This window comes from Primulina tabacum, chromosome 5 (assembly GCF_025594145.1).
Source record: "Primulina tabacum isolate GXHZ01 chromosome 5, ASM2559414v2, whole genome shotgun sequence".
NCBI classification, from domain to species: Eukaryota; Viridiplantae; Streptophyta; class Magnoliopsida; order Lamiales; family Gesneriaceae; genus Primulina; species Primulina tabacum.
This window is the reverse complement of record NC_134554.1, coordinates 41,316,810-41,343,451: the sequence shown is the minus strand read 5'-3', so window position 1 is coordinate 41,343,451 and position 26,642 is coordinate 41,316,810. Positions and strand designations below refer to the sequence as shown.

General features: G+C 32.7%; 3 protein-coding genes across 3 annotated transcripts; 1 reads left to right on the top strand and 2 right to left on the bottom strand.

Annotated features, from left to right (window-relative positions):
• Positions 1-6,985: 6,985 nt before the first annotated feature.
• Positions 6,986-10,892, bottom strand: LOC142547719 (transmembrane emp24 domain-containing protein p24beta3-like). Its single transcript, XM_075656131.1, has 4 exons — positions 10,522-10,892; positions 8,650-8,836; positions 8,441-8,548; positions 6,986-7,377 (listed from the first exon to the last, which is right to left on the bottom strand). Exons 1-4 carry the CDS (start codon positions 10,744-10,746, stop codon positions 7,244-7,246), a joined length of 654 nt encoding a protein of 217 aa, XP_075512246.1. The 5' UTR covers positions 10,747-10,892; the 3' UTR covers positions 6,986-7,243.
• Positions 10,893-18,379: 7,487 nt separating this feature from the next.
• LOC142545038 (early light-induced protein 2, chloroplastic-like) lies at positions 18,380-19,344 on the bottom strand. The gene is made up of 3 exons (XM_075652021.1): positions 19,116-19,344; positions 18,902-18,994; positions 18,380-18,795 (listed from the first exon to the last, which is right to left on the bottom strand). The coding sequence occupies exons 1-3, from the start codon at positions 19,260-19,262 to the stop codon at positions 18,445-18,447; spliced, it is 591 nt and encodes a 196-aa protein (XP_075508136.1). The 5' UTR covers positions 19,263-19,344; the 3' UTR covers positions 18,380-18,444.
• A 3,342-nt stretch (positions 19,345-22,686) lies between these two features.
• LOC142545036 (early light-induced protein 1, chloroplastic-like) lies at positions 22,687-23,735 on the top strand. Its single transcript, XM_075652020.1, has 3 exons — positions 22,687-22,930; positions 23,096-23,188; positions 23,294-23,735. The coding sequence occupies exons 1-3, from the start codon at positions 22,787-22,789 to the stop codon at positions 23,636-23,638; spliced, it is 582 nt and encodes a 193-aa protein (XP_075508135.1). The 5' UTR covers positions 22,687-22,786; the 3' UTR covers positions 23,639-23,735.
• Positions 23,736-26,642: the final 2,907 nt, after the last annotated feature.

Below are 26,642 nucleotides of genomic sequence, written 5' to 3'. Positions count from 1 at the left end.
AAGTATAGCAGAATCTTGATTATAAATTTAGGATTTAAAATCCGGCCACTGCAGACATCGCACAAATCTTTATCCTAAAATTAGCAAAAAAACTCAATCCTACAATCTAAGGGGATAACAAGTTTATAAAAGACCGCAAGAAATTAATTTAGGATATATCTCACATACCTTTCTGAAAATCAGAACCCCTTTATGATTTGGGTTGATGGGAGATTAATTTATCGAAATTTATTAGGGTTTCTTCGTGCAACAAGCTGGAAACATACCTTTCCAAATTAACATGAGAATTAAACTTAAGATGATTCAGGGTCACTCAACGTTTCTTGAAGACCATCACTAGGCTTGCGATTTACTCGTGCATCCGGTATCAGATGAAGCTACCACATGATCCAATCTTTTCTTAACAACGCAAAAAAGAAAAAGTTTAGATCATGCTGGCAGCTTCAGCGGACACCACTGCACGACAAACAAAAAAAGTTCAAAATTCTTCAGAATCAGGGCACATAGACCACGAAAAAATAATGGGTTTTCTTCAACATTTGAGAAAGGTTTTGCTGTATGGAGAAGAGTGCGGCCATATGGGGTTTAAATAGAGAATACGGTCGGATAAAAGATAAGAGAATTGGTGAAGGAAAAGTTATGGAAAATCATTTAGAAAATAGAACAAAAAGTAAATAGAGAGAAGGGGTGGTCCCTATTTACAAAAAAATAATTGAAAAATGTCACGCCATCGCCTCCAGCATGCAGATTGCAGACAGGTTAGTGAGAGTTTCTATATTGTTTAAGAGCATTTATTGACTTTAGGGTTGGAAGAGGGTTGGTGGGGACCTTAATTTTATATATATATATATATATTATTGTAATTCGTCGGTAGGATGGAAATTTTAGAAGACGATCACACCCGTTTAGCTGAAAACTTTTGAAATTTTACTTTTTAAGCATAAAAAAAGTTAATTATATATATTATCCTATCTCTAGATTTCTTCTGTCAAACCATGCGTGTTACAAAAGATTAGTTAGGATTAGGGGTGTAAAGGTATTGGTTCTTGTTTTCATCATGTGGCTCATATAATTTTATTTCAAGGCTAAGTTGTAGAAATTTTATGTGCGACATTATGCATGTATCACAAAAACCATCATTTTTATCATCGTTATCTTTGTATTTGGGAAAATTTCAATTTTGATAATGTATATTTGCAGTTTTGACCATTTGTATGATCAAATTTCAGTTTCGTTCATATATATTTCAAGTTTTGACGATTTTAATCCTTTTTCACGACAGTGATGATGTGACGGTGCGCACATGTCGGAGTGTTGTATCAATGCGACATTAGCGTCAGTCGAAAAACTGACTAAAATTGCACAGAAAACAAAGATAGCGGGATAAGACTAAAATTTGACAACATAGACGATCGAAATCACAAAGGATCAAATATACAAAACCTAAAAAAACAATTTTCCACTATCCTCCTAAAAAATAAAACAACACTAAATTAGAGATGAATATGAACTGAAATTTGACATTATAGATGATTAGAATCGGAAAAGTCAAATATACAAAACCTAAAAAACAATTTTCCATTATCCTCCTAAAAAAATAAACAACGCTAAATTAAAGATGGATATGGAATTTACAAATCGATATCGAATAAACTATATGTGAAAATTACATAATATATTCATTTTATGTCTGTTGGCTAGATGTGCGAAAAGGATGCAACGCTAATGGATAAATGGAATTTATATACCCATTTATTGTTTATTTATTTATCTATTTATTATTATAATTATAAGAAACTTTTGCAATTCAAAATCAGCTCCATGGTCTCGATAAATTTTTCGGCTTGTCAAAAAAAAAAAAAAATAGAAGAAAGAAATTAAATCAGTGGTTTATAGAGGAAATAATAGCTCCTTTTAAGTGAAAAAATTCTTAAAATGTAGATTTATCTCATTTTCATTTTATGTTTAGATATATGTTTTAATAGCACGATAAATAGAATTATAGTCGTTACGTTCATATCGAACTTCCTGATCATTCCTCTGTTAAAAGCAGAGGTGGAGCCACATGGTTCTTTATCCGTGCTTTAGCCCGGATGACCCAATTTTTTTTTTTTAAATGCATATGTAAATTTTGTATAATTTTGGAATAATATGATATTAGTTCGGATAGATCAATTTAAAAGATTAAAAGATTTTAGAGTTTAAAATTTTAGCCCGGGCGGAGCCATATTTCTGGCTTCGCCACTGGTTAAAAGGCATCAAAGAAGGTGCCAAGATCAATAATATGCAAGAAAGGAACTTGTAGCAAGAGGGGACCATAGTTTTTCAAGGGAAAATTTGTTTACAAGTGATGCATAGCAAGATTCACACACAAGAGGAAATCAAGAAGCATCTCATCAAAACCAACATATATTTTTTTAGGTTAAATATCACTATCTATGTGTTTCTCTTATTAATAATACAATAGTGACATGCATTTCTGCCATTCCCTTTTGAGATCTTTTCTTTGTTTAGTTACATCGATATTTGATTGCCATTTCCGTGACACATAATTATCCAAACATCGTCTAATTGGTGGCCAGCTATCTACATTAATGTAGGGATATATATATATATATGACACAGGTGAATCTCGAGTAGGTTCCCAAACTTATGTATGTTATGAAAAGCTAGTATATATGCGAATATATCGAGCCGATTTGAGTACCATATGATGATGATATAGGAGAAATTTGCGATTTTTGTTACGTATATAAGTCTCTTCTTTGTGTTTTTTAATTTTTATGTTGTCATATTTAAATATTAGTTCTGTATCTTTCGGTTTTTGGAAATTCATTCATTTTTTGACGGGAGTGTTAATGTGACACTGCACATCTCAGAGTCATATATCGGAAAAATAACTGAAATTGTAAAATATCACAGTAAAGCTAAAACAATATAAACGGCTACATTTGTAATATGTATAAATGACCAAAATTATATTTTTTCCTTAATATGAATGACTTTGAGAGAATTAAAAATCCTGAATTTTTTTAATATGTTTATTGATGTTTTATAAAAATATTTAAAACTAAACATGAATATAAAATTTTATTTACTTCGGAATGTTAAATGCATGCTTGCCGTTCATCCCAAGTGCTTAAGTTGATTAATGTTGTAAAAATTGATACACAATTGAAATTCAAACATTATGAGTTCTTCATAAATGGGGAGATCGTATGTTTTTTTCGAAACAATTTGTATTTAAAACATGTAAGAGTTGAGAATTATATCCCATGATTTACTAAAAAAAAATATAAGGTGTTGGACTCATAAATCCATCCAATTACCATATCGTAATACAGAAAAATTAATTATATCGATATTAATAATTAGAAAGAGCTTAATGAGCTCGGTATCATGAGATTCGTATCACAAAAGCTCAAAATAAGAGCTTTTCCAAAGTGAAACATGTGGAAAATGGAAGTTTAAAAGTTTAACCCACTTTTATAATCCTGACAAAAACTTGTGTTAGACGGTCTCACATGTTGTATTTTGTGAGACAGATTTCTTATTTGGGTCGTCCATGAAAAATTATTACTTTTTATGTTAAGAGTATTACTTTTTATTGTGAATATCGGTAGGGATTGACCCGTCTCACATATAAAGATTCGTGAGACCGTCTCACAAGAGACCTACTCTATTACTTATTCTCAAAGTTTCATGATATTAAATTGAATAAGAATTTAATTAGGGCTTTGTTATTTGCACTCATTTTTTTTATATATTTTTTAATTTGTACTCCACTTTTGTGAATAAATTTAATATATCAAGTGGAGTGAATATATAACACAAAATAGAACGTAAGCATCATCGACCTTTAATTAACCCATTTTTAGTACGTTTAGTGATCGAGTTTCAATGGTTCAGACATACCATAATCCAAGGATTCCAACTCTCTGTGATTTTTGAACCGATGATATCTACAAGAACTTCATGCAATATGGTCATTCCATCGTATAGATCTCGAAACGATCTTGGTATTAATTGTTGAGACTTCAATATGAATTCATTAAAACCCAAATCATCTCACAAGAGACCTATTCTTAAAGGAATACCTTAGTGTTTCTGAACCATATATCCACTCTTGCAAAAGATTTCTGGGATCCATTCACTTGACATAACATATAAGGCATCCACGTACATATATGAAAGTGGCAGAATTCTCAACCAGCATGCCCGAATTCCTACTAAATCAGAAATATATAGCAGGATAAAGTAGCATAAATTATAATCTTATTCACTTTATCATAAATTTTTAAAATAAAAACAAAGGATATTACATTACAAGAAAGTCTTGGAGGGTTATAAATCAACGTACTTCTCCTTCCTTCCTTCGGTTCCATGCCTGAAAAGGACGTTTCAAGCAGCAAATTTACAAACCCTAAAACCTAGCTAGAGTGGTCCTCTGCAGCGCAGTCATAATTCTGTGATAGCATGCATTATTCACTGTGTGTTGTTAAAACTGCAGGAATAGCTAGCTAGTACTCCAGATGAAGAATATATATTATATAAATAAATGGCTTCTGTCAACTCATATTTATGCCTTCTGGAGAAAAGACAGCAACACAAGATGATCCACCATCAGAAAGTATGGGATGTGCATATATGGTTGCAGATTAATAAATTTCAGACCATTTCTTGAATTAATTCCATTTCATTTAAGAATCTAAAAGAGATATATAATTAATCCCAACTCAAACAATTTATTATCCAGCAAAGAGTAGGAAAATCAAGACAATCAGCTATGATTTAAAAAGTTCATTAATTGTCTTACTGTTAGAACTAGACAAAGGTTGAAGTACAAATTTATTATTTATTCTTCGCCAGTTTCAACATGACATTAAAAGTCATAAGATCATATATTTATGTTCAAGATCACTTTTGGATGGTCTTTGTTGTTTAATGTCGAAAACAAAATAAATACTTGTATGAAATGAGTATGGATTTTATATAAATATCCCACTCAAGCTGATGAGAGTACTCTAGATGCTTGAAAATAGCTTGTTCCTAAATTTGAGTCGAGCTCAAATCAATGTCTATGATTTGAATACTTGTCGAGTGTCCGAGTTCGATAAAATAAATATATTTCTAAAATTATTATTAAATTATTCGTGTATCTTTAATTTTATTATTGTTACAGACGTAAACATTAATTTTTTTTTAAAAAAAGAATTTTTGAGCATAAAATACCCTGCCTGAATTCGAGTTGGGTGCTACTTGAGCTTTGAGCTCATTTGCACCTTAAATCACTATTTCAAAATTACAACATGTGCTGATGTTTGTTATGATATATAATTTATATAAACGATCGTTTGAACCACCACTTTTGAGTTCCATCCTTTTCGATTTCAATATACTAAACTCGACGAAGATCGACGAAGCAACTAAGATATTAGTTTGACTTGAATTAATAGCATAAGGGAAGTAGTTCACATGTATATCATTAATATCAACTATAATTTTTGGTAAATTGATAAACGCTCGGTTCAATAATTGGTATCTGAGCCAAGGTCACTGATTCGATTTCCATTGATCGTAAGGAGTGCGAGAGAGACTGTTGGGTGCAATAATTTTTTTTACTGGATAGATTAATAGAAACATAGTGCTTGAACTGCTGTAACGATTTAAAAATTTGAGTTGTACTGTTATCATTGATGATAATTTTGATAAAACTACAAATCGTTCGATCCAATAATACATATGCACGAAAATATTTCACAAATTTTTACTAAAATTTTGTAGAGATACCTATTTTCTTTAGCTGTAAGACTAATATTTAGCATATAAGGCTTGGAGTACTTGTTTTGTAGGCTAGCTATGCATGAAGGTACAATTTTATCAATGCTGTTATCTTGTAGCCTCAAGTCCCTACTAAATTATAGGGATTTCATAATAATTAATGTTGCAAAATCTTTTGATTCCGACTAGTATTGGACCCAAGATTAATCAAGGACGAGGATGATTTTTTATAGTGAAAACTAAAATGGATAATGCAATTACATTTCAATTTCAAATGCAATAATTTAAGTTCATGTGCATATTAATTTAGTTTCTTCCGTTTGACTCTTTGCACGACTTCAAATAAACAAAAATTTGTGTGAGATGGTCTCACGAGTCGTATTTTGTGAGACAAATATCTTATTTGAGTTATCCATGAAAAAATATTAGTTTTTATGTTAAAGAGTATTACTTTTTATTGTGAATATCGATAGGATTGACCCGTCTCACAGATAAAGATTCGTGAGACCGTATCACAAGAGACCTACTCCTTCAAATACTGCTTATTTTTTTTTGTTGATAATTAATAATATTAAATGGTTGCTATGTGAGAACATTAATAATTCATTACATAAATTAAAGGGACAATAATATTTCTGATTGTGTAAACTTGTGATTTTTTTAAATTTTATTTCCATTTTTGAACTTCCATGTTTTCAACATTTTTTTATCAGAATGATGATATGACAAAAAATACTGATGTGACACAAAAAATAAATTTTATTCTATTATTTTGCATTTTTTAATCTTATTTTTAGTCTTCTTCATCGAATTGCTATCTTGCAAAAATAAAAAAGACAAATTTATTTAAAACGGTCTCACGGATCATATTTTATGAGACAAATATCTTATTTGGATCATCCATGAAAAAATATTACTTTTTATGCTAAGAATATTACTTTTTATTGTAAATATCGGTAAGATTGACCCGTCTCACAGATGAAAATTCGTGAGATCGTCTCACAAAAAACCTACTCAAATAAAAAATATGCAAATTACATGACAAATATTATTTGTGTACATAACTCATTAATTGCGTGATTCGTAAAACAAAATGTAGGGAGTATTGGCCTCTCAAGAAAAAAAAATTATTATCGATTATTTTATTCAAGAATCATACTTCAAACCAAAAAAAAAATGATTAAATAACTTAAAAAGCTTTGGAAAGAAAACAACCATCCTTGAATCTCTCTCTCACCTAATAAATTAAAAGAACGGATATAATTCAAACTCCTCTAAGCTAAATACAGTTTGAGCCAACAAATTTACTTTTACGATTCTGAGGAAAAAGAGCAGCTAACACCAAAATAGAGAGTATATTTTTTATCCGAGCCACATAAATTTTCACGTAAACTATGTCAGTTGTACGAGAGCAGCCCTCTAAGGAAAGCAGGATAAATTCTCAGCCAGCACAGTATGTTGATCAAACACGATTGTATGCAACTGTTTTGCCGAACAAGCGACGTATATACACAACTTGGAGTGAACTTGCAAGAGCCAGCATAATGTATTCTCCGACTGTGTAAAATATAACACGCTTTCTTGTGCTCTCATTTGCTGCACCACCGACATGCATAGAAAATACATCGCAATATTTTAAGGTAAAAGATAGACAAACTGAGAAACCGAATATTCATATCCTGGAATTGATATGGATCAAACAAATGTTAATCTTTTACAAGTATTGTCAGATAACAATATACCAACCATGTAAGAAAAACAATGCCCTGGGATTTCGGACGTTTATGGTCTCAAATAACTATTCACCAAACGATGAGGTACAGCAAACATAGAGAACAATTCAACAATAAATTTCATCCAGTTCATTGGATTATCAAGTCTTTGTCATGTATTACTATTATAACCCCAATGCTATGGGTGTGTTTGATGGGGGTTAAAGCAATCAACAATGGCACAAAATTTCCACTCATCTACTTTTTCTCAAATGTTTTCATCTGCTTATAATTTATATTTCAGCCAACTATTCAAAGCACAACAAATACACAATTAGTCATTTTTATCTCTACATTTTTATGAATTATATATATTATTTTACTCTTTCCTATCATCTTTACACTATATCTCTTTCTGCAAGTCATAAACTTTCAAAATCCATATACAAATATCAAATGTAATCTCTCAAATATTTTACTCAAACCTTTTGAGTTTTGAAGCCCAACTAAATGCCACCTATATTGCTAAATTCGAGAATCCGTTTTTTCTAAAATGCTTATACAATTTATGTTTTTTGTTGGTCTTACTCTAAGACAAATTTATCTGATGGGGAAGGATATCACTGAGTTGTCTTGATCATGAATGTGGGTCCGGCAGACGCAGAAAATCAGTTGAAGGAGGGGAGGGGAGGGGAGGGGAGGCTTAGAGACATTTATCATTCAAAAGGGCCAAATGGATTTTAAAAAATTATAGGCAAAATTTCAAATTTCTTAAAAGGAGATGACTGGCCCCTCATCTTCTACTGGGTCTTTCCCTGTTTCTACCCAACTAAGATTGCGAAGTACCGAATCCAGATAGCTATTCAACTATAGGATCATACAATCTTTATGCTGAGAATCACAAAGTCATAATAACAATCCAAAAGAGAACAAAAGAAGGTTCTTACTATGACGATGACGAGCCTCACGTGCTTTCAAGTACTTCTGCTCTGCTGTAACAGATTCCAGGGACTCCCTCAGTTCCGCAATCTTCACATTAATAGGGTCCAAATGCTCTGTAAAATGAACATGAAGTAAAACCATTAATTAAGAAGAAATGGTAGCAATAGACAAATTTTGATTTTTATGAAGGTGCGGTTCTAATATCGAGACAAACCATCCTTAGCGAGGTCATGTTCTGTGGGAATATGGCCAACATGAATGTAGAACGAGACTGACTCTGGCGTGGAATGAGGATTGTGGAAACAAAACTTGTACATTCCACTACTGGGGGCCTTAAACTCGAATTTGTCACCAGATGTTCCTTTCAAACTATTGACAACATTACCTGCGGGAGAAGTCACCTACATAGAGACGTCGATTGTACATATAAACAATGATTCCAAGTGATAATTGGGGTTCATGCAGGTTGACTTCAAAAGGCAAAGAAAATATTTTGCAAACATGTCTCCAAAACCGAATTCAAGCTCCACCCTCAAATTATTTATAATTCGAACAATGCAATTAAACAAGCAACTTTTGACTCTTCATCCCAATTTCAGATGCTATGATTTTTTGTTATCTAGTCTTTGTACCTAAAGATTGTTTGTGGAAGATCATCTCAAATTTGAGTCCGAACTTAAGCAGAAGGCATGGCTAAGGATAAGAAGTTTCCATTTTGAATGCTTCTAGAATGCTCAAAGGGACTAAATTTCACACTGAGTTACCATCCTTTTTCCTGCTAAAATGCTCAGCTTGATAACATATTGAGTCAACCACAGCTACGACCACTTATACTACATCCAAAACAGTAGCACCACAAACTATCAAACAAACAAAAGATTGTGAAATGGGAACCTGTTTCACTTGAAACAAGAAATAAGTAATTTTCCACTCGGGTAAACAATTTCAGGGAAGGCAAACATAGAGAGTCAAATATCATAAAAAACTAAATTAATTATGCATAGAAATCTTCCATACGCAAAAATAAAAGTTACCATTCAAAAGCCAAATGCTAATTGGATAGTAAAAAATTGTGTTGTTGGAGGCAAGGAAGATAATAAAAGACTTTGGTAGCTAATAGAAGGGAGCAGATGTTAAATGTCCTACAAAGAACCAATAATCTCAAATATAAATATAAATGACAATAAGCAGCTAAACAATTATACAAGTTGAAGCCCATACATAAACAGCACAATAACAACTATGAATATCATGCTATAAGCTTGCCAATGTGATGACCACAAAAATCTGAATAAAGTCAAAAAATTAAAATACATGGATACACTTTCTGGTGTTCATTTCAAGAGCAAATCATTAGTTGGAACAAAATTAGGACTCCTTGTATTCTTCATTGAATAACTTAGCTGTTTCAAGTTCAAGTTGCCAAATATGGTTACTTCTAGGAAAGACTTCTGGATTTACGGAGAAAAACATCAGTAGGGAAAAAAAAGCCAGCACACCCACATTCCAAATTGAATGACTTGTTGGCTCAACTGATGACATTAAGTTGCCGAAGATGATCAATTCGTAATAGCTTTGTCTACATTTAGTTTTGTGATACGACTTAACTTAACTGACAGTAGACTTTGACAATGAAAGTAATTTTCTAACAATAACTGGATCATTCTAAAGAATTCTATTGATATTGAAACATAAATATAATATATGCACCAGCCCGAGAAAAGAATAAGCCCCACATTGATTTATTCATTTGTGTGTGTTAATTCTTTTTACATAATCATATAGTCTAAAAAAAAAAACCCCTGATCAAGCTAAATATGAACATATTCAACTAATTCGCTTCCCAAAAAATTATAAATGGCAATCTAGCCGTTAGATAACTCAAAAAACAAAATGCTTAAAGGGGAAATATTAGAACTTTCTTACGCATTTGTACCCAATTTCCAAAAACTACACCATTAACACAACAAATCAACCTTAAAACAATTAAAATGCAGGAAAAGTCGATGCGTAATTTGCTAAGATATAAACCAACCAAAACCCACATAGAAATAAAGGGAATATAATACAAAAGTAGGCGTATTACAGTGAAGTCGATGCCAGGATGATCAGAGCCCCAAAAGATATCGTGATCTACAACAACGAAATTCCCCGAAACGGTGTCTCCTTCGTACAACACGTACTCGTAGACGCATTCTAAGTCGTTTACGGTCACCGAAAGGGCCGATACAAGGTTCACCATAGCCAGAAACAGGAGCACCAACAGGGTGTAAACCACCCTGGTGCCCCGCAATCTTCGCCTACTCTCCATTAGAGATCCGATTTTCGGAGCCCCGAGTGCGAGTTCCGAGCGGATTTTTGATGAAGCCGAAGACCTTTGATTCTTGGGTTTCTGGGTCTCGGAGAGTGAAGGAGATGGCAGACGACGGAATCTGCTCCCCGCAATTGATGATAATGTTATTCACCAATTCGGCGTCGTTTTTATCACGTAGGGCCTTTATGACGTGTATAAAGTTGATTGGATAGTGCGACGAGGCATATAGGTGACAAGGCAGACGATGTTCCAGTAATTATAATTATTTTTAATAATCTTGAAAAGAAAGATAACATTAAATCATAATAAATAAATTAATTATAGTAATAATCTTGAAAAGAAAGAAAACAATAAATCATAAGAAATAAATAAATTATAATAATAAATAGTAATAAAGTTAATTTTTTAAAAAATTAAAAAAATAATTCAATCATAAACAACGCTTAATTTTTAATAGTTAAATAATCTCACAACAATCATGATAAAAAAATAAAATAAAATAAGATTTTAAAATATGATTCTTAAAGAAAATTAATGATATAATTGATATTATTTTGTCCCTTTTGTTATTTAAAAATTATATTATATTTTTTTATTTTATGACTTCTAATCTCAAAGATATATGTGTATATATATTATCAATTCAAATATAATGTTACATATTGATACAATGATATATTTTTAAAAATTTACAAACATACATATAAACTCACATGTATACATATGCAATGATTAAATGATTTAACTTTTAAATAAATAAATTTATTTACTAATATAAATTTTATAAAAATATTTCAAATTGAATATATTATCTATGTCAATTAATAATTGATTCAAAAAATAAAAAATCGTATTTTTTCTTTTTACATTGTAAAAACAATTTAATGATCTCGAGTAGCATGGGACACGTGGAATCCCGTGTGAATTAGTAAAGACCACCTTGCAAGGCTAAATATTCTTGGGTGACCGATAGCGAAGTAGTATCGCGAGGGAATGATGAAAAGAACCCCCATCAGGGAGTGAAATAGAATATGAAACCGTAAGCTCCCAAGCAGTGGGAGGAGCCAGGGCTCTGACCGCGTGCCTGTTGAAGAATGAGTCGGCGACTCATAGGCAGGGGGTCAAATTTGAATTACTGTGCAAGTGATTGAATCGATTTCAGTCATATTCGATCAACAAAGAAAAAATCGCGCTCTGTAAGATTAAAACCCAAGACATCGGGTTTTGGAGACCCACGTTCTACCGAACTGAACTAAGAGCGCTCTTTACCAGTTGATTGTGAGAAATAAACTGATTTGGTTTATATTTTACTATAGAGGATGTTGTTTGACGATTACGTAATTGTTGAACAATTCAGGTGTCGACTAACCCCGGTTTCGAGGCGTGAAACAATATATTTTTAGTAGAGAGCTATATTGGAGCTGACACTTGATGTCCTTCAGTCCAAAAATGAGTATATGATTTCTTTGAACCATTATGAGGTAATGTTGTATTTCAGTTCGGATACAACATGTCATTCTGATAGAAATATTGATCTACTATATGATGTACATACCCTTGAATTCTTGATCAAATAAGATTCTTCCGAGTACCGAAGCACAAGTTTAATTTGAAATTGGAACCCCGATTATGTTGTTGCGGAACATATATCACTATCTTGGGTTTTATGCAATGACACTAGATTGATTGTGACAAGACAAAAAAACCATTTTTGGAAGGAAATATTTTTACTGGAAGTGATGCATGTCATAAGATACTTATTCCAAGGATGTCATTGACCCCTCTGGTCCAAGAATTTATTTTAAATTCCAACAAAGACAATTTCATTTGATTTTGCCATACACAACAACAAATGTTCTAATTTACAAAAAAATTTCGAAATTTATAAATTATTATTTTTTGTTTTTTAATTATATGATTTGTTATCAATTTATATTATTTGGACAAAAACTTTCCAAAATTTCAAATTTAGTAACTTTTTAATAATTAATTAATTATATAAAATGATATGACACATGATACTAGTTATTGAAAAAAGCGATTTTCGAAAATTCTTGTAAATGTTCTAAAAAAAACATCAATATATTATTCGTAATAGTCTTTACAATATATATGCTCATACAAGGGGTCCCCCTTTCAAATACTCGGTGTATGCCAATGCCACCAGCCCGACCATGGCAAGCCTCCCATTCCATAACTCTGCGTCGGATGACATCAATCCCCCTGGTTTTGATTTCGAATTCGCGCTTACCCCTTTAAACAACGGCACAAGAGATGCAAGGGAGAAGAGAACAGTCGTCCCGATGAACCACTTGAACCCCCCACTTTGTATTTGAGTGAAGATGTCCTGTCCTCTAGTTAGTTCCACTGCAATGGCTGTCATGAATCCGAGCATGGCTAGGCGGCCGTTGATCCTCTCCGCCGCAGGCCCGTCAAAGGCCATGATGTCCCTAGCATTTGTGGTCTCCTGCAGGAATAGTTCGAGACCAATTGTGAATATATAATAGTTACGTTACATTTTGCAACAGTAAGAAATATTAGTTGAATTTGAATTTACCTCAGGCTGCGGCGGTGAAGGAGGCGTGGCAAATACTTTAGGTGGAACTGGAACTGCTGCCTTTTCTTTTTCATCGGGAACATCACCACGATCATGCATGTTAAATCAACAGTTGGTTAATACTTAATATACCGTAAAATATAACCCATCTGCATAATATTTGATAAACTTTATGTATTATATTTACCTCAGCCGTGCTTCGAACTCTAAACTTCAAATCCCTTTTAAAAATCTGCACGCTTCTCAAAGGAACGAACTGGTTCAAACCAACATTTCTCGAACTCAAACCTGCTCCACAGATCACTTGCATCCCCATTGCTGCAGCTGCCATTATGTGTGATTGTTGGTGAAAAGATAACTTCTTTGAGAATGAAAAAGTAGTCAATGAGCACAAAATTCGTGTTTGATTTGATTTATGGCGGAATATACTAAGTGGGTTTATTTATTTATAGTTGCGTTGGTGAGGCGAATTGTGGGAACTTTATGGAACACGTTTGATAGGTAAAATTAGTACAACATGGATTCACACAGCTGGCTTTCCTGTGATGGGTTCGATTAAATTAATTAAAACGAGAGTATTCGCAGAATTTGTTCGTACTTACGGCTACCGTACACATCTCTCAATACGTGCCCGTCTTACGTAAATAGGTATGGAATACTTTTTAGGTACATGTATTTCATTTTCTAAAGACATTTAATTCCTCAAGGAGCCGACTGTATTTCATGTGTCCGTCTCTATATCAAGATTCCTTGAATGTGGCCATAACATAGAGTCGAATCATATTCATTAACACTAAATTATCGATTCTTTATAGAGCTTTCAAAGGTGCTCGGGGGCTCAAAATGAGTCGACATTTCAGAAAATCTGCAGCATCAAAATGAGTTGAATCACACAAACGGCTACTGTGTTCAGTGAAATTGGTCTCTTTTTCTTTCCCTTTTATCGATTTTTTATAGAGCTTACAAAGGTGCTCGGGAACTCGATAAATACGAGACCAATGTCCTGGAGTGCCGCATCTAAAACAAGAACTTTCAAATCGTTTTGAATGATTTTCATTGACACTCATGTTCTCATGATGTCTTTTCAGTGGGTAGTTCGTGACGTTCTTTTAAGATGAGTTATAGAAGCAACTATCTCGATTATTTTCAAAACCACAGCCGCGACCACGACCACGACCACGACCTCGACCAAAACCTTGTCTTTGAATTTGATTTTGGTTTCCAGGTTTAAATTAATTTTTACTTACAGCATTTACTTCTGGAAATGTTGTTGATCAAGTGGGTCGACACTCATGATTTCTCATTAGCAGCTCGTTGTTCTTTTCCGCCACAAGAAGACATGCGATAAGTTCAGAATATCTCGCAAATTCACACACTCTATATTGTTGCTGTAGAATTATATTTGATGCGTGAAAAGCGGAAAATATTTTCTCAAGTATTTCCGATTCCGTAACCTCATGTCCACAAAATTTTAATTGCGAGATTATTCGATACATCGTCGAATTTTAATCACTGACTTTCTTAAAATCTTGGAATCTTAACGTATTTCATTCATCAAAGGCGGTCGAAAGTATAACTTGAGGACATGTTCCCTACTCTTAACTGTCAAAGTGAGCCCCTTTATTCTGAATTTGTTAATTCAAAATGAATCAAATGTCCCCAAGTAGAATTCGAACCTATGACCAATTATGTTCAAATCTTTCTTTTAATTTTTTCCACAGAGCCATTATATCTTTTTCAATGAGGTATTCACATTTTAAACCTTCATCAAAATGTCGACGCAAAAATATTATAGCTTTTGTTTTTTCTTGTGATGAAGATATACCACTTTCTTTGATGGTCTCGCTTAGACCCAATGACTCAAGATGCATTTCTACATCGAGAGTCCATGACATATAACTTTTTCTCATAATGTCGAGCGCAACAAAATTCGAGTTTTGCCAAATTTGACAGGGTGATACTAAAATAACAATGAATTTTATTAGTTAAGTTATAAATTTGTTAAAATGACAATACAAAGTAACATATAAATTATTAATACAAGCATTCTTAAAAAAAAACGTGAGGCGGATATTCTCCGATAAATACAAGACTAGCGAGTATAATAACCAAAATAATTATAAAAAATAACCTTGAAAGAACCATCTTCTTCTTCTTCGAAAATCTTGATGAAGAAAATTTTTAGGGAGGAAGAGTAAGTTTTGAGTGATTGAATGTGTTTGTGAAGTCATAATTAATTTATAGGGTAAAAACTACTCGTTTATGACCGTTACAAAATTTTAAAAAATATATGTATGCATATGTAAATTTTATGATAATAATATGATGTATATAATATTAATCATTTTTAAATAATTATGTATATCATATCACATGTGGTGTCAAAGACTCCTTTATAATAACACTGTGACATTATATATATAATTATTATATAACACAATAAAAATATAGAAACAGTGAAATAATCACATCACGTTATTATAATGAGACGTCATAGACTACTTTTATATAATAACATGATATTATTCAAATATATATACAATAAATAAACAGTAAAACAATAAAATTATATAATCAGTGTAATAATATAATCACATCACGTTATTATAATGAGGTGTCATAGACTCCTTTCATATAATAACATAATATTATATATTAAATATATACACAATAAAAATAAATAAATAATAAATTAAATATTCTTATTTTTGAATATCATTACATTTTTCTTGTGTTTTGGTACTTAGTAAAATATGAAGAACCGAACATTCGAGTATCGTGCTGATAACGTGTTAATTTACGGTAAAAAGTAAAAATCTCAAACTCATAAAATATATTAAAATATACACTTTATAAAATTTTCTCTCTACTCAATTGTAATTTTCTTTACAAATTGAGAGACATATTTATAAATTTTTTTGGAAATAATCCAAAAATAAATAAATCATTACATAATCATCACACACTAATTTTCAACATTTACAACTCTTATTTTCAATATTCAACATCTTATTTTTAACATTCAATATTTTTATTTTCAACATCCTTATCGTTAGTTGCAAGGAATATATTGGTTCTTGATATTCGTTTACCTACTACTAATGTTATTGATACCCCCATAAGGATCCGGGTCATCATTAACCCGATTTATTCATTGGATAGCCCGGATCAAAGCCAATGTGCCGGGTACTTTTCTCACTAGCCGGGCATTTCTTCTCTTCCCGGGCAATCAAGAGCCCGGGCCTTCATACAAACACTCGGATACCTTACCAACCCGGCCACCTCGAGAATTGCACCACACTCGAGTGTGATTGATATATGCTGTCTAATCTGTTAGAGCAACATGGGTTTGGAGTGTTCTAAAAGTCATCAGAAGCTATAGTATGGGCAGCCGACTTGCCATACTTAGTAGGTGGCACTGGAAACGAGGTACCTACCCCATTTTCTACTATAAATAGCAGGTATTAATGTCATTTACAGATTCTGAAAAACTTTGAATTCTCAAGCACTCACATATATTCGCTCGTGTTCATCTTCAACCTGCTGACTTAAGCATCGGAGTGGCTACGCTAGACATTCCTCTGGCACCCATTCACGAGTTCCTTTTTTTGTTTGCAGGTGTTATCGAAGCCATTATCATATCATCGAAGCCATTATCTTCACTCAAATTTCTAAACACTAAATTATTGATTTGATCCGGTGGAGCCCCTTACCCGGCTCATTCATTTCATCGAGTTCAATGTTTATGCATGTATCGATCAATGTATTAAGATTGAATGCATACTAATGACCCGATATAGTTAAATGATCATGTTGGTTATTTCATATATAACTCTCTGTCTACAACCTCATCGAGGACACTATTTTCACATCATTTTGACGTGTATTAACATCAAAATGGGCCATTAATGTCATGTTTATGAAAAAAAAATAATATTTCTTACATACATGAGAAAATGTCTCCATGTAATCGACTTTCTCACTTTAAGTGTGTCTTTTGACAACAAATCTTGCCTATATACCAACCAATGAATTTTCCACCATAAGACAACTAAACAACTTATAAACTATGTCATTCTTAGTAGTTTTTTTTTTAAAAAACTCTATTATTTTTCGTCGAATTCATATCAACTTCTTGTTATCAGAGCACAAGTTAGATTTCATGTTATTCTCCCTATAACTTATGAAAAAGACTTAGGAGATGCAATGTCGCTTGAAAATTTTAATATTTTATTCTAGTAAATTTTCTTGAGGTTGCATTAACAATTTATTACAGAGCTCTGCCATTTTGTTCAATCAAATGCTCAATTTATCGTTGAGATACTAAATAATAATACGAGAAAATGGTATTTTTGGTACTGTAAATTGATTTGTTTAAAATGGTTATTTTAGTTATGTAAATTGATTTGTTTTGAGTTTTCTAATGATTTAATATTTTATTTCCGTTTAATCTTTAATTTTCTTCGTCTTCTTCGTCTGAAACAACTTAATTCACAAACTATTGTTTATTTGACACCTATTCACTCCACATGACACATGTGATGATAATAAAGTCGATATTATATATATTAAATATATCTAAACAACGACAATATTTCTCCTTTTCATTTTGAAAAATTGGGTGTTGTTTAGCTTATTTTTTATTTTTTGTTTTAATTTACATTTAATTTAATATATGTAATATAGATTTATTCATGCTACATAATTATGCCGTACATCATCAGTATAAAGTAAAACAATATTAGATGATTTATTGATTTATATCTCAAAACATGTTGAGATTAAAATTGATAATAAATAATAATATAAAACTAATAATAATATAAATAATGATGATGAATAATAAAATATTGATAATAATGATATTAAATAATAATATAAAACTAATAATAATATAATATAGTAATAATGATGATGAATAATAAAATATTGATAATAATGATATAAATTAGTAATCATCATTATTATTAATAAAATTACCTTTTTATTTTTAAATTAAACGATGATTTGACAAATGAATAATAAAATATTGATAATAATGATATAAAATAGTGAAAATTCCCCAAGGAAGCTATTATATATATTAATCACAAACTATTTCAACATAATTACATAATTTTCGAGCCAAACATATCTATTTACACAAGAGGTCCGCCCTTCAAATACTCGGTATATGCCAATGCCACCAGCCCGACCATGGCAAGCCTCCCATTCCATAGCTCTGCATCGGATGACATCAATCCTCCCGGTTTCGATGTCGAATTCGCGCTCACCCCTTTAAAAAGCGGGACAAGAGATGCCACTGAGAAAAGAATAGTCGTACCGATGAACCACTTGAAACCCCCACTTTGTATTTGTGTGAAAATGTCCTGTCCTCGTGTTAGTTCCACCGCAATGGCTGTCACAAATCCGAGCATGGCTAGACGGCCGTTGATCCTCTCTGCGGCAGGCCCGTCAAAGGCCATGATGTCTGTAGCTTTAGTGCTCTCCTGCAAGAATAGTTTGAGGTCGCATGTCAGCAATATATATGTAACAAATTTATCATAAAAACACTTGTAATAACAGTACTGAAACATTATTTTGATCTGAAATTACCTCAGGTTGCGGTCGTGGAGGAGGAGTGGAGAACACCTGTGGTGGAACTGGAATTGCTGCTTTTTCTTTCTTCTCAACAACATCACCACCATCCTGTTCATTCAATAATTAAACTCAAATATTTCATATTCAATCAAATCATACAAGTATCAAAATATATGACCATCACATATATTACACTGACTTAAACTTTATAGTTTAACATTTTACTCACCTCTACATTGCTTCGAACTCTGAACTTCAAATCTCTCTTAAAAAGTAGCACGCTTCTCAAAGGAACAAACTGGCTCAGACCAACAACTGGTCTTGAACTCAAACCAGCTCCACAGATCACTTGCATTCCAGTTGCAGCAGCTGCCATATTGTGTGTTGGTGTGTGAAATGAGACACTTCGAATTGGTTAATTTGTTTCAAGAAAGTAAAGGTTAATTTGGTATACAAGATTCGTACTTAGTTTGAATGTAGGGAAGTAGAGCAAGCGGTCTCATATATTTATAGTTGCATGGGGCAGACCAAATTGTGGGCAATATTTAGGACACGTAAAATGGGTACAATTGGTACAACATTGTACGTAACATGGATTCACGAGGCACCGCACAGCTAGCGTTGGTATTTACTCAGATTCATGCCTACCGTACACATTTCTCTACGTGCCTGTCTTTTGTACATCAGGTATCACGAGAAGCAAATCGTGTTACTTTAGGCACGCCTTTCAAAATTTTTTACTCGGAATTATTTTTGAAAAGTGCAATTTTTTTTGTTTTTTTGTTTTTTGTTTTTTTTTTTAAATAAATAAATTGAATCAATCGCCGACTCTGACTTGTATGTAATATAATCGAGAATACTTAATGGGTAAATATTAAGCGATATGGTTGATACGTTACACGTGTGGATACACCATTCATATTTTTTTTAAAAAAATATTTAGTTTTGAGATATTAATAATTATGGGACAATATATCACAAACGGATTTGGGCCTTTTCCACTAAATTCAATTCCAAAGATTATTCTCAGTCATGAACATAATTAAACATATGATATGTTTTTATTGTTTAAAAGATAACAAAATTGCCGTATCTACTCAAAAGATAGAGTAGGTATCTTGTGAGACGGCCTCACGAATCTTTATATATGAGACATGTCAACCATACCGATATTAACAATACTCTTAGCATAAAAAGTAATATTTTTTCATGGATGACCCAAATAAGAGCTCCGTCTCACACAAGTTTTTGCCCAAAAGGTAAATATGATGAGAAACAATCGTTTTAATAAAAAAAATTTAGTAGAATAATGTAATTACAAGGAAAATTTATAATTTTGATTTATATATTTGTCTCTCTGTAAATTTAGATTTTCGTATTGCTAAATCTTATTTAGATTTTCGTATTGCTAAATCTTATTTATATTCGGTTACTTTTTCGATATGACACTAACGTGGCATGTATGATCAAAACCAGAATTTTACATAGGGTGTGTTCAAGTTTATCGGTAAAAAAATAAATGGACCAAGAGATCCCCTATATTAATGGGGTGGGCCACCTTTCATCCTTCTTTCAAAATAATAATAATAATAATAATAAAAATAAAAGTAACGTGGACGTTCCCACATTACGTGGCACAAGTACTCACCGACATTGGTGTTCAAACCAATGTGTTTAAACTCCAATGTAGGTGTCCTAAACGAAGAAATTATTTGGAATGAGAGCAAACTCAAGTGTGAAGATACATTCGATATATACATACAATGTAAATATTCTCACATACAGTCATTCACACATATACATGAGAGTTGAGCTTCAACGTTTAGATGGGTGAGTCTTTATACAAATACATTAAAGTTGTGTTTGTAGTTTTGAAAAAAGAGACGTTAAAGATTATGTGGATTATAATGTTGCGGTCTACAATTGAGAGTGTGCTAGGAATTTCAATTAGACAAGCGATAAGTCCTAAATTGAAATAAGTTTGTACAAAGAGTTGTATAAATCAAAATATTAAAGATATAAAAAACAATAAATATATGGCCCATATAAATTAGAAACTACTAAATTTTGTAACGAACACATTGCTAAAGCTCATATCGTTAGCATATAACACATTATTGGATGGGCCAGCATGAATCTACCCACATCACACATATATAACTCATTATTGGATGGGCTATTATAAATATATAAACCCATAGTGGATGGGCTAGATATGGTGGAATATATTCGAATTCGGCTCAAATTGAATATATTCGAGTTCGAGCCTAATTAGAAGCTCGAATTTTTTTAGTTTTTTTGCTCAAGTTCGAGTTCATCTCGAAGTCTTCGAACCGATAAGCGAAATATTCGAACTATTGTTCGGACAGTAAGTTTCGAGAATGAAAGTTCGAAAGACTCGAAATGTCCGAAATACTTGAAATGTATATATATTTAATATATAATTACATTAATAAAAATTAAGACTCGCGAGCGGCTCGTGAACCATCTAACAAAATTATTTCGAATCGAGTTCGATAAATTCGAATACAAATAAAATATTAATCGACCTGGCTCGAATATTTTACATCTCTATTATGGCTGCGCGCCATTATGGTTCGTCCCTGGTGGTGTCGACTTGGCGAGGAACGTAGTAAGCATATGTATAGCGTCGTGTCAGCACTTACAAAGAGAATGAATTAAAATTATCAAAAACTAAATATAGGATAGGATCACAAATGAATTTCGATATAGAAAATCAAAATTACAGAGAGTCTGAGACATAAAATTAAAATTATTTCCTAATTATAAATTTAGGCAAGAAAGAAATAATTAATAGGGGAATTCTGTGTAACTAAAATAGGGGGGAATAATGTTTTTTTACATATTTTTTAGCCAATTATTGGAAGGATTATCGAGACAATAATTTAATTGTTTTGTTTAATTAAGATCACAGCTGATGGATTTTGAAAGAGTCTAGATATCACAAAAGGACAATAGGACACACGCAATTGAAATTTAATACTGTACTATTTAATCACTAAAGTTAAAATTGTAATTATGTTTCATTAGTGTAATTAGATATATTTTTATCACAACTTTTTTGTATGGTAACTCATTTAATTTCGTATTTTAGTCCATTAACTCGTCAAAATTAGATTTTGGTGCAATAAATTTAATTTACAACTATTTTCCTATAAATTGCTGATGCGACACTAGACAAGTAAAAAATTTCAGTGTTACATCAATAATTCTGATGCCATAACAACACTTCGATAAAATAGGATTAAGAGAAAAAACTAATCAAATTTACTACGTGCTAAAACTAAACTTTGAATACTTAATGGACCAATTATTAAACACAAAATGAGACAACTCAGTTGATAAAAATATTATTTTCCCATCTAATCGATATGTCTGAAAAAATATTAAGACTTTGACGAAAAATAGACTCAAAATAAAAATGCCTCACATAACATAACATATTCCAAAATCCTCATAACGACCTTTGGATCTCAACATCCTCATTTTAATTTTGACACCATTATTTTATTATGTTATTACAGAGAAAGGTTACACATAGTTTGAATTTTGTGTGAAATAATTATATCTACGTACATAATTTCATACACCGACCCAACTAGAATTTTATAGCCGTACACATCCTGAAATGAAACCTGTGCGGTGCCTATGAGTTCATATTCATACGGTGTTGTGCGAATAATAACAATTTTACGTGGAACAAGAAATACCCACAATTTCTCCGCACAAAAAGCTCGGATATTGCATCTATAAATAAACCCACAATCCCAACACACTCCCATATTCAAACCAGATACGACTTTTGTACCAAAACAACTTATTTTGATTATTAAAATAAGTAGAAAAATTCTCAGTTTTCTTTCAGACTAAATACACAATATGGCAGCTGCAGCAACGGGGATGCAAATGATCTGTGGAGCTGGTTTTAATTCAAGAACAGTTGGTTTGAACCAGTTTGTACCTTTGAAGAGCGCGTCACTTTTTAAGAGGGATTTAAAGTTCAGAATTCGAAGCATGGCTGAGGTATATATATAATGTGAAACTATTGAATGATTGTGGTTAAATAACAAAAAAAGTGATCCGCAGATCTTATAGTACTACTTATGCAAAGTTTATGATGTACATTTTTTAAGTAAATAATATATATTAATTAATAATATTGGAGTTTATTAATTCTTGATTCAACAGGATGGTGATGATGTCACTGGAGAGAAAGAAAAAGCAGCAGTTCCAATTCCTCCTAAGTTGTTTTCAACACCTCCTGCACCGCCGCAACCCGAGGTTAATTCAAATCCAAACAATATTTCTTGTTGTTACAATTAATACGATACATAATACATTCATTATTCATATATTCACATGTGAGCTCAATCTACGTGCATGCAGGAAAGCACCAAGATTACAAACATAATGGCCTTTGACGGGCCTGGCCCGGAGAGGATCAACGGTCGTCTAGCCATGATCGGATTCGTGTCAGCCATCGCAGTAGAATTAACCAGAGGACAGGATATCTTCTCGCAAATACAAAACGGAGGGATCCCGTGGTTTCTCGGGACGACTGTTTTGCTATCCGTGGCATCACTTGTGCCGTTGTTTAAAGGAGTGAGCGCGGATTCGAAATCGCGGGGATTGATGACATCTGATGCAGAGCTTTGGAATGGAAGGCTTGCAATGGTAGGATTGATAGCTTTGGCTTACACCGAGTATGTCAAGGGTGGGACTCTTGTCTGAATGTTTTGTGTATGATAGTGTTAATATCGTGTGGTGTGTAGACTGTAAACAATGATGTATATTTGAATAATATAAGTGAGAATGTTTGATTAAATAATTTTCAGTTTTTTTTTTTAATATTTGAACAGTAATTACTAAATTTTTATCTAACAAAAGACGTTGATATAATTTTTTTATTTTACTAAAAAAATTAAAAAAATAAAGAAACATAATTTTTTAATCAAGCAAAAGATGGAAATCACATGCTTTTTGATTACTTTTGTTGTTCATATTATTATAATTGTTATTATTATTTTTTTTATTTTTTGCATTTTTTATTATTACTATTATCATCCTCATTAATATTATATTTAGATTTTATAATGTTAATGAACAAGTGTTTTTAATTTTTCAAACATTTTTTTTATGCAGAATATGTTTTTCCTAAATAATTGCAATCATTATGATATCGTTTTATTAATTTTTTTGTTATTTATTTTTGTGTTGAGTGCTAATGTCAACATGTTAATTGGTTTAGTAACAATAATATTTAGATATCAGTAGAAATGAGTTAATTAAATTAAAAATATCAACTTATTAGTTATTACACAAAAAATAAATTTGGCGATTTACACTACCCTAGCGAAAGTAGGAAACTTAAGGAATGTATTTTTTGAATTTTCCGAAAAAATGCTACTTCCTCAATCTCATTGATTTAGGTTTGTGTATTTTCACATATATTAAAAAATAATTTTTATAAAAATTTTATTTGACCCTTATTTAACTAATGTTTTAATTGGATTGAAAAATTATTGAAAAACAAATCAAATAGGGATATACCCCTTCCAAGAATGAACGAGATTCCAAAACTGTGCTGATATGAGACTATACAGTTGAGTATAGTTTAAAATATTTGTTAAATACTATGCATATCATCAAGATACATCTTATTTTCATGACATCATCACATAAGAACTTCAAATATAATAATGTTTGACTTGAGATAATTCTGGGAGTGAGGACATAAGCATACTGGAAAAATCCGTGTTTATAAAATGTATATAGTTCATCACATAAGATCTCCAAAATTAAAAATATTTGATTTAAGGCAATTTTGGGATAAGTAATCTTCGTGATCGTGTGAGTGAAGACATAAATACGTTAAAAATATTCAAGTTAATAGAGTAACGACAAGAGGAACATGTCTATCCCAACAAGAGGACAAATGATGCTGCACGAAATTCGGGTGATCAATCAATCCGGGTGAACACGCTATTATGAGAGAATATCTGCTACTTTTGCGTCCATCCTAGTAAAAATCGGGGTCGCCACCTATGTCACGAAATGAGGTTAGAGGTGTCGGAAGATTCCCGGAGAAAAATCCTCCAGCACTCAAGTTAGCAAACACCTCAAGATATGTACTCATAAAAGCTAGAGATTTTTGGAGCATAAAATGAGATAATGTGAATGAATCTCTAAAATGGAGATATAGTTCATATTTATAGACTTCCATGATGGGTCATGAGCTTGAATATCACGGGCTCTCTATTGAGCCTATTTTCCTTGATTAATGGCCCATACCAATCTTTATAACCTTAATCAATTTAATTATGTCAAACTAATATTCACAAAAATAAATAATTTTCTAGACTAACACCCATCATAAAAAAAAAATCAATTGTACACTAGAAATAAACATATTGTAAAGGATAGTGGGTGGGACGTACCTTCAACTTTGAGCTCTAGTTGTAGTGTTGTGAAAATGAGAATGATTCATCGACACTTGCAAGTTCAGTGTCAAACCCTGGGGATTTTTGATGATTTATTCGATCCTAAGAGTTTGTTGGCCCGCGGTATCCCTTTTCTTGCTCTAATTGTCTTCTTGCACATCATTGATGTTTGCTATTTTTAGCTTTTCGTTTGATTTATGGACTTTTGATGCTTCATTGCCCCTTATATTTCTTGTAGGGTTGCGCATGAACTTGGCCACCCTTCAAGCTCGCGAAGACACTATGGGGAGGCCTCCTTCTATCGGAGAGAAGAAAAGAATTGATAATCGGCGCTACGCTCCCGCTCCTCGATCTTCTATCCCTACCTTGGGGTCATACTCCCAATCTGGTCGTGGAGGAGGGTCTAATTCTCAGAGTCGCCAAGGGCCTAATCCAATGTCGACTGACAATCGTGCTCCTGGAGCTGATGTTGATCAAAGAAAGGACCAGTGTACTAGAGGATACGACGATGGAAAGAGGAAGGGTGAAGTGGCCACCCCGCCAAACTTTAAGAAAGGTCGCGGAGATTCGATATCGTCTTCTCGAGGCCCTCGGAAGAACTCTCTATTCTTGGAAGGAGTTAATGCTAATGAGAGAGTGAGGTCTTTTTGGGATACAGATGATCCTGATATGGGATGGAGAAAGGGGATGGAGATGATATGTGACTATGACATGGCCCATCTGGTCCCTCAAACACCCGCTGCTCTATCCCACTCTCTGGCCTTGATAGGTTGCCAGGTGCTTTTCTCGTCCCTCAGTGCCTTGTCTTTAGGGATGTTTATGTGATATAACCAATTGTTTCTTACTTCTTAGGCTGTGTCTCTGGCCTGTGCTTACCAGGCTCGAGAGGAGAGAGGTCGATCTGAGGAGGCTCGATTTCGCCGAGAGATTTCCCAACTGAAGGAAGAAAATGAACGCCTTTGATCGGAGAACATGAAGTTCCAAGATGATCTTTCTTGCTTGAAAAATAAATGTGAAGAAAAGATCAGAGATGACGAGGAATTGCGTAAAGAGCTTGGTTCTCTCTATGATAAGTACCATACCGAGGTGAAGACTGGCGGGATGTTCTTGGCATCTAAGACAGGGAAGTCTTTTGTTACGGGTGTTGAGGAGAAAGCACTAGCAGTCTTTCGTGCTTCTCCGGCTTATGCTGACGAGGTTTACACTCACGCTTTTGCTCTCCATGATGAGGTGGTGCGAGACTGTCGTCGCCTGCTCCGTTTGACTGGCTTGGTTCCTGAGGAGGTGCTTATGAA

Coding starts and splice junctions, on each gene's coding strand:
- LOC142547719 (XM_075656131.1), bottom strand. CDS start 10,746: ATGGAGAGTAGGCGAAGATTGCGGGGCACCAGGGTGGTTTACACCCTG. Junction 8,837..10,521: donor ATCCTGGCATCGACTTCACT/GTAATACGCCTA, acceptor GTCTCTATGTAG/GTGACTTCTCCCGCAGGTAA. Junction 7,378..8,440: donor TGAGGCTCGTCATCGTCATA/GTAAGAACCTTC, acceptor TCGGTGGTGCAG/CAAATGAGAGCACAAGAAAG.
- LOC142545038 (XM_075652021.1), bottom strand. CDS start 19,262: ATGGCAGCTGCTGCAACTGGAATGCAAGTGATCTGTGGAGCTGGTTTG. Junction 18,995..19,115: donor GAGTTCGAAGCAATGTAGAG/GTGAGTAAAATG, acceptor TTGAATGAACAG/GATGGTGGTGATGTTGTTGA. Junction 18,796..18,901: donor CTCCACGACCGCAACCTGAG/GTAATTTCAGAT, acceptor CTATTCTTGCAG/GAGAGCACTAAAGCTACAGA.
- LOC142545036 (XM_075652020.1), top strand. CDS start 22,787: ATGGCAGCTGCAGCAACGGGGATGCAAATGATCTGTGGAGCTGGTTTT. Junction 22,931..23,095: donor GAATTCGAAGCATGGCTGAG/GTATATATATAA, acceptor TTGATTCAACAG/GATGGTGATGATGTCACTGG. Junction 23,189..23,293: donor CTGCACCGCCGCAACCCGAG/GTTAATTCAAAT, acceptor ACGTGCATGCAG/GAAAGCACCAAGATTACAAA.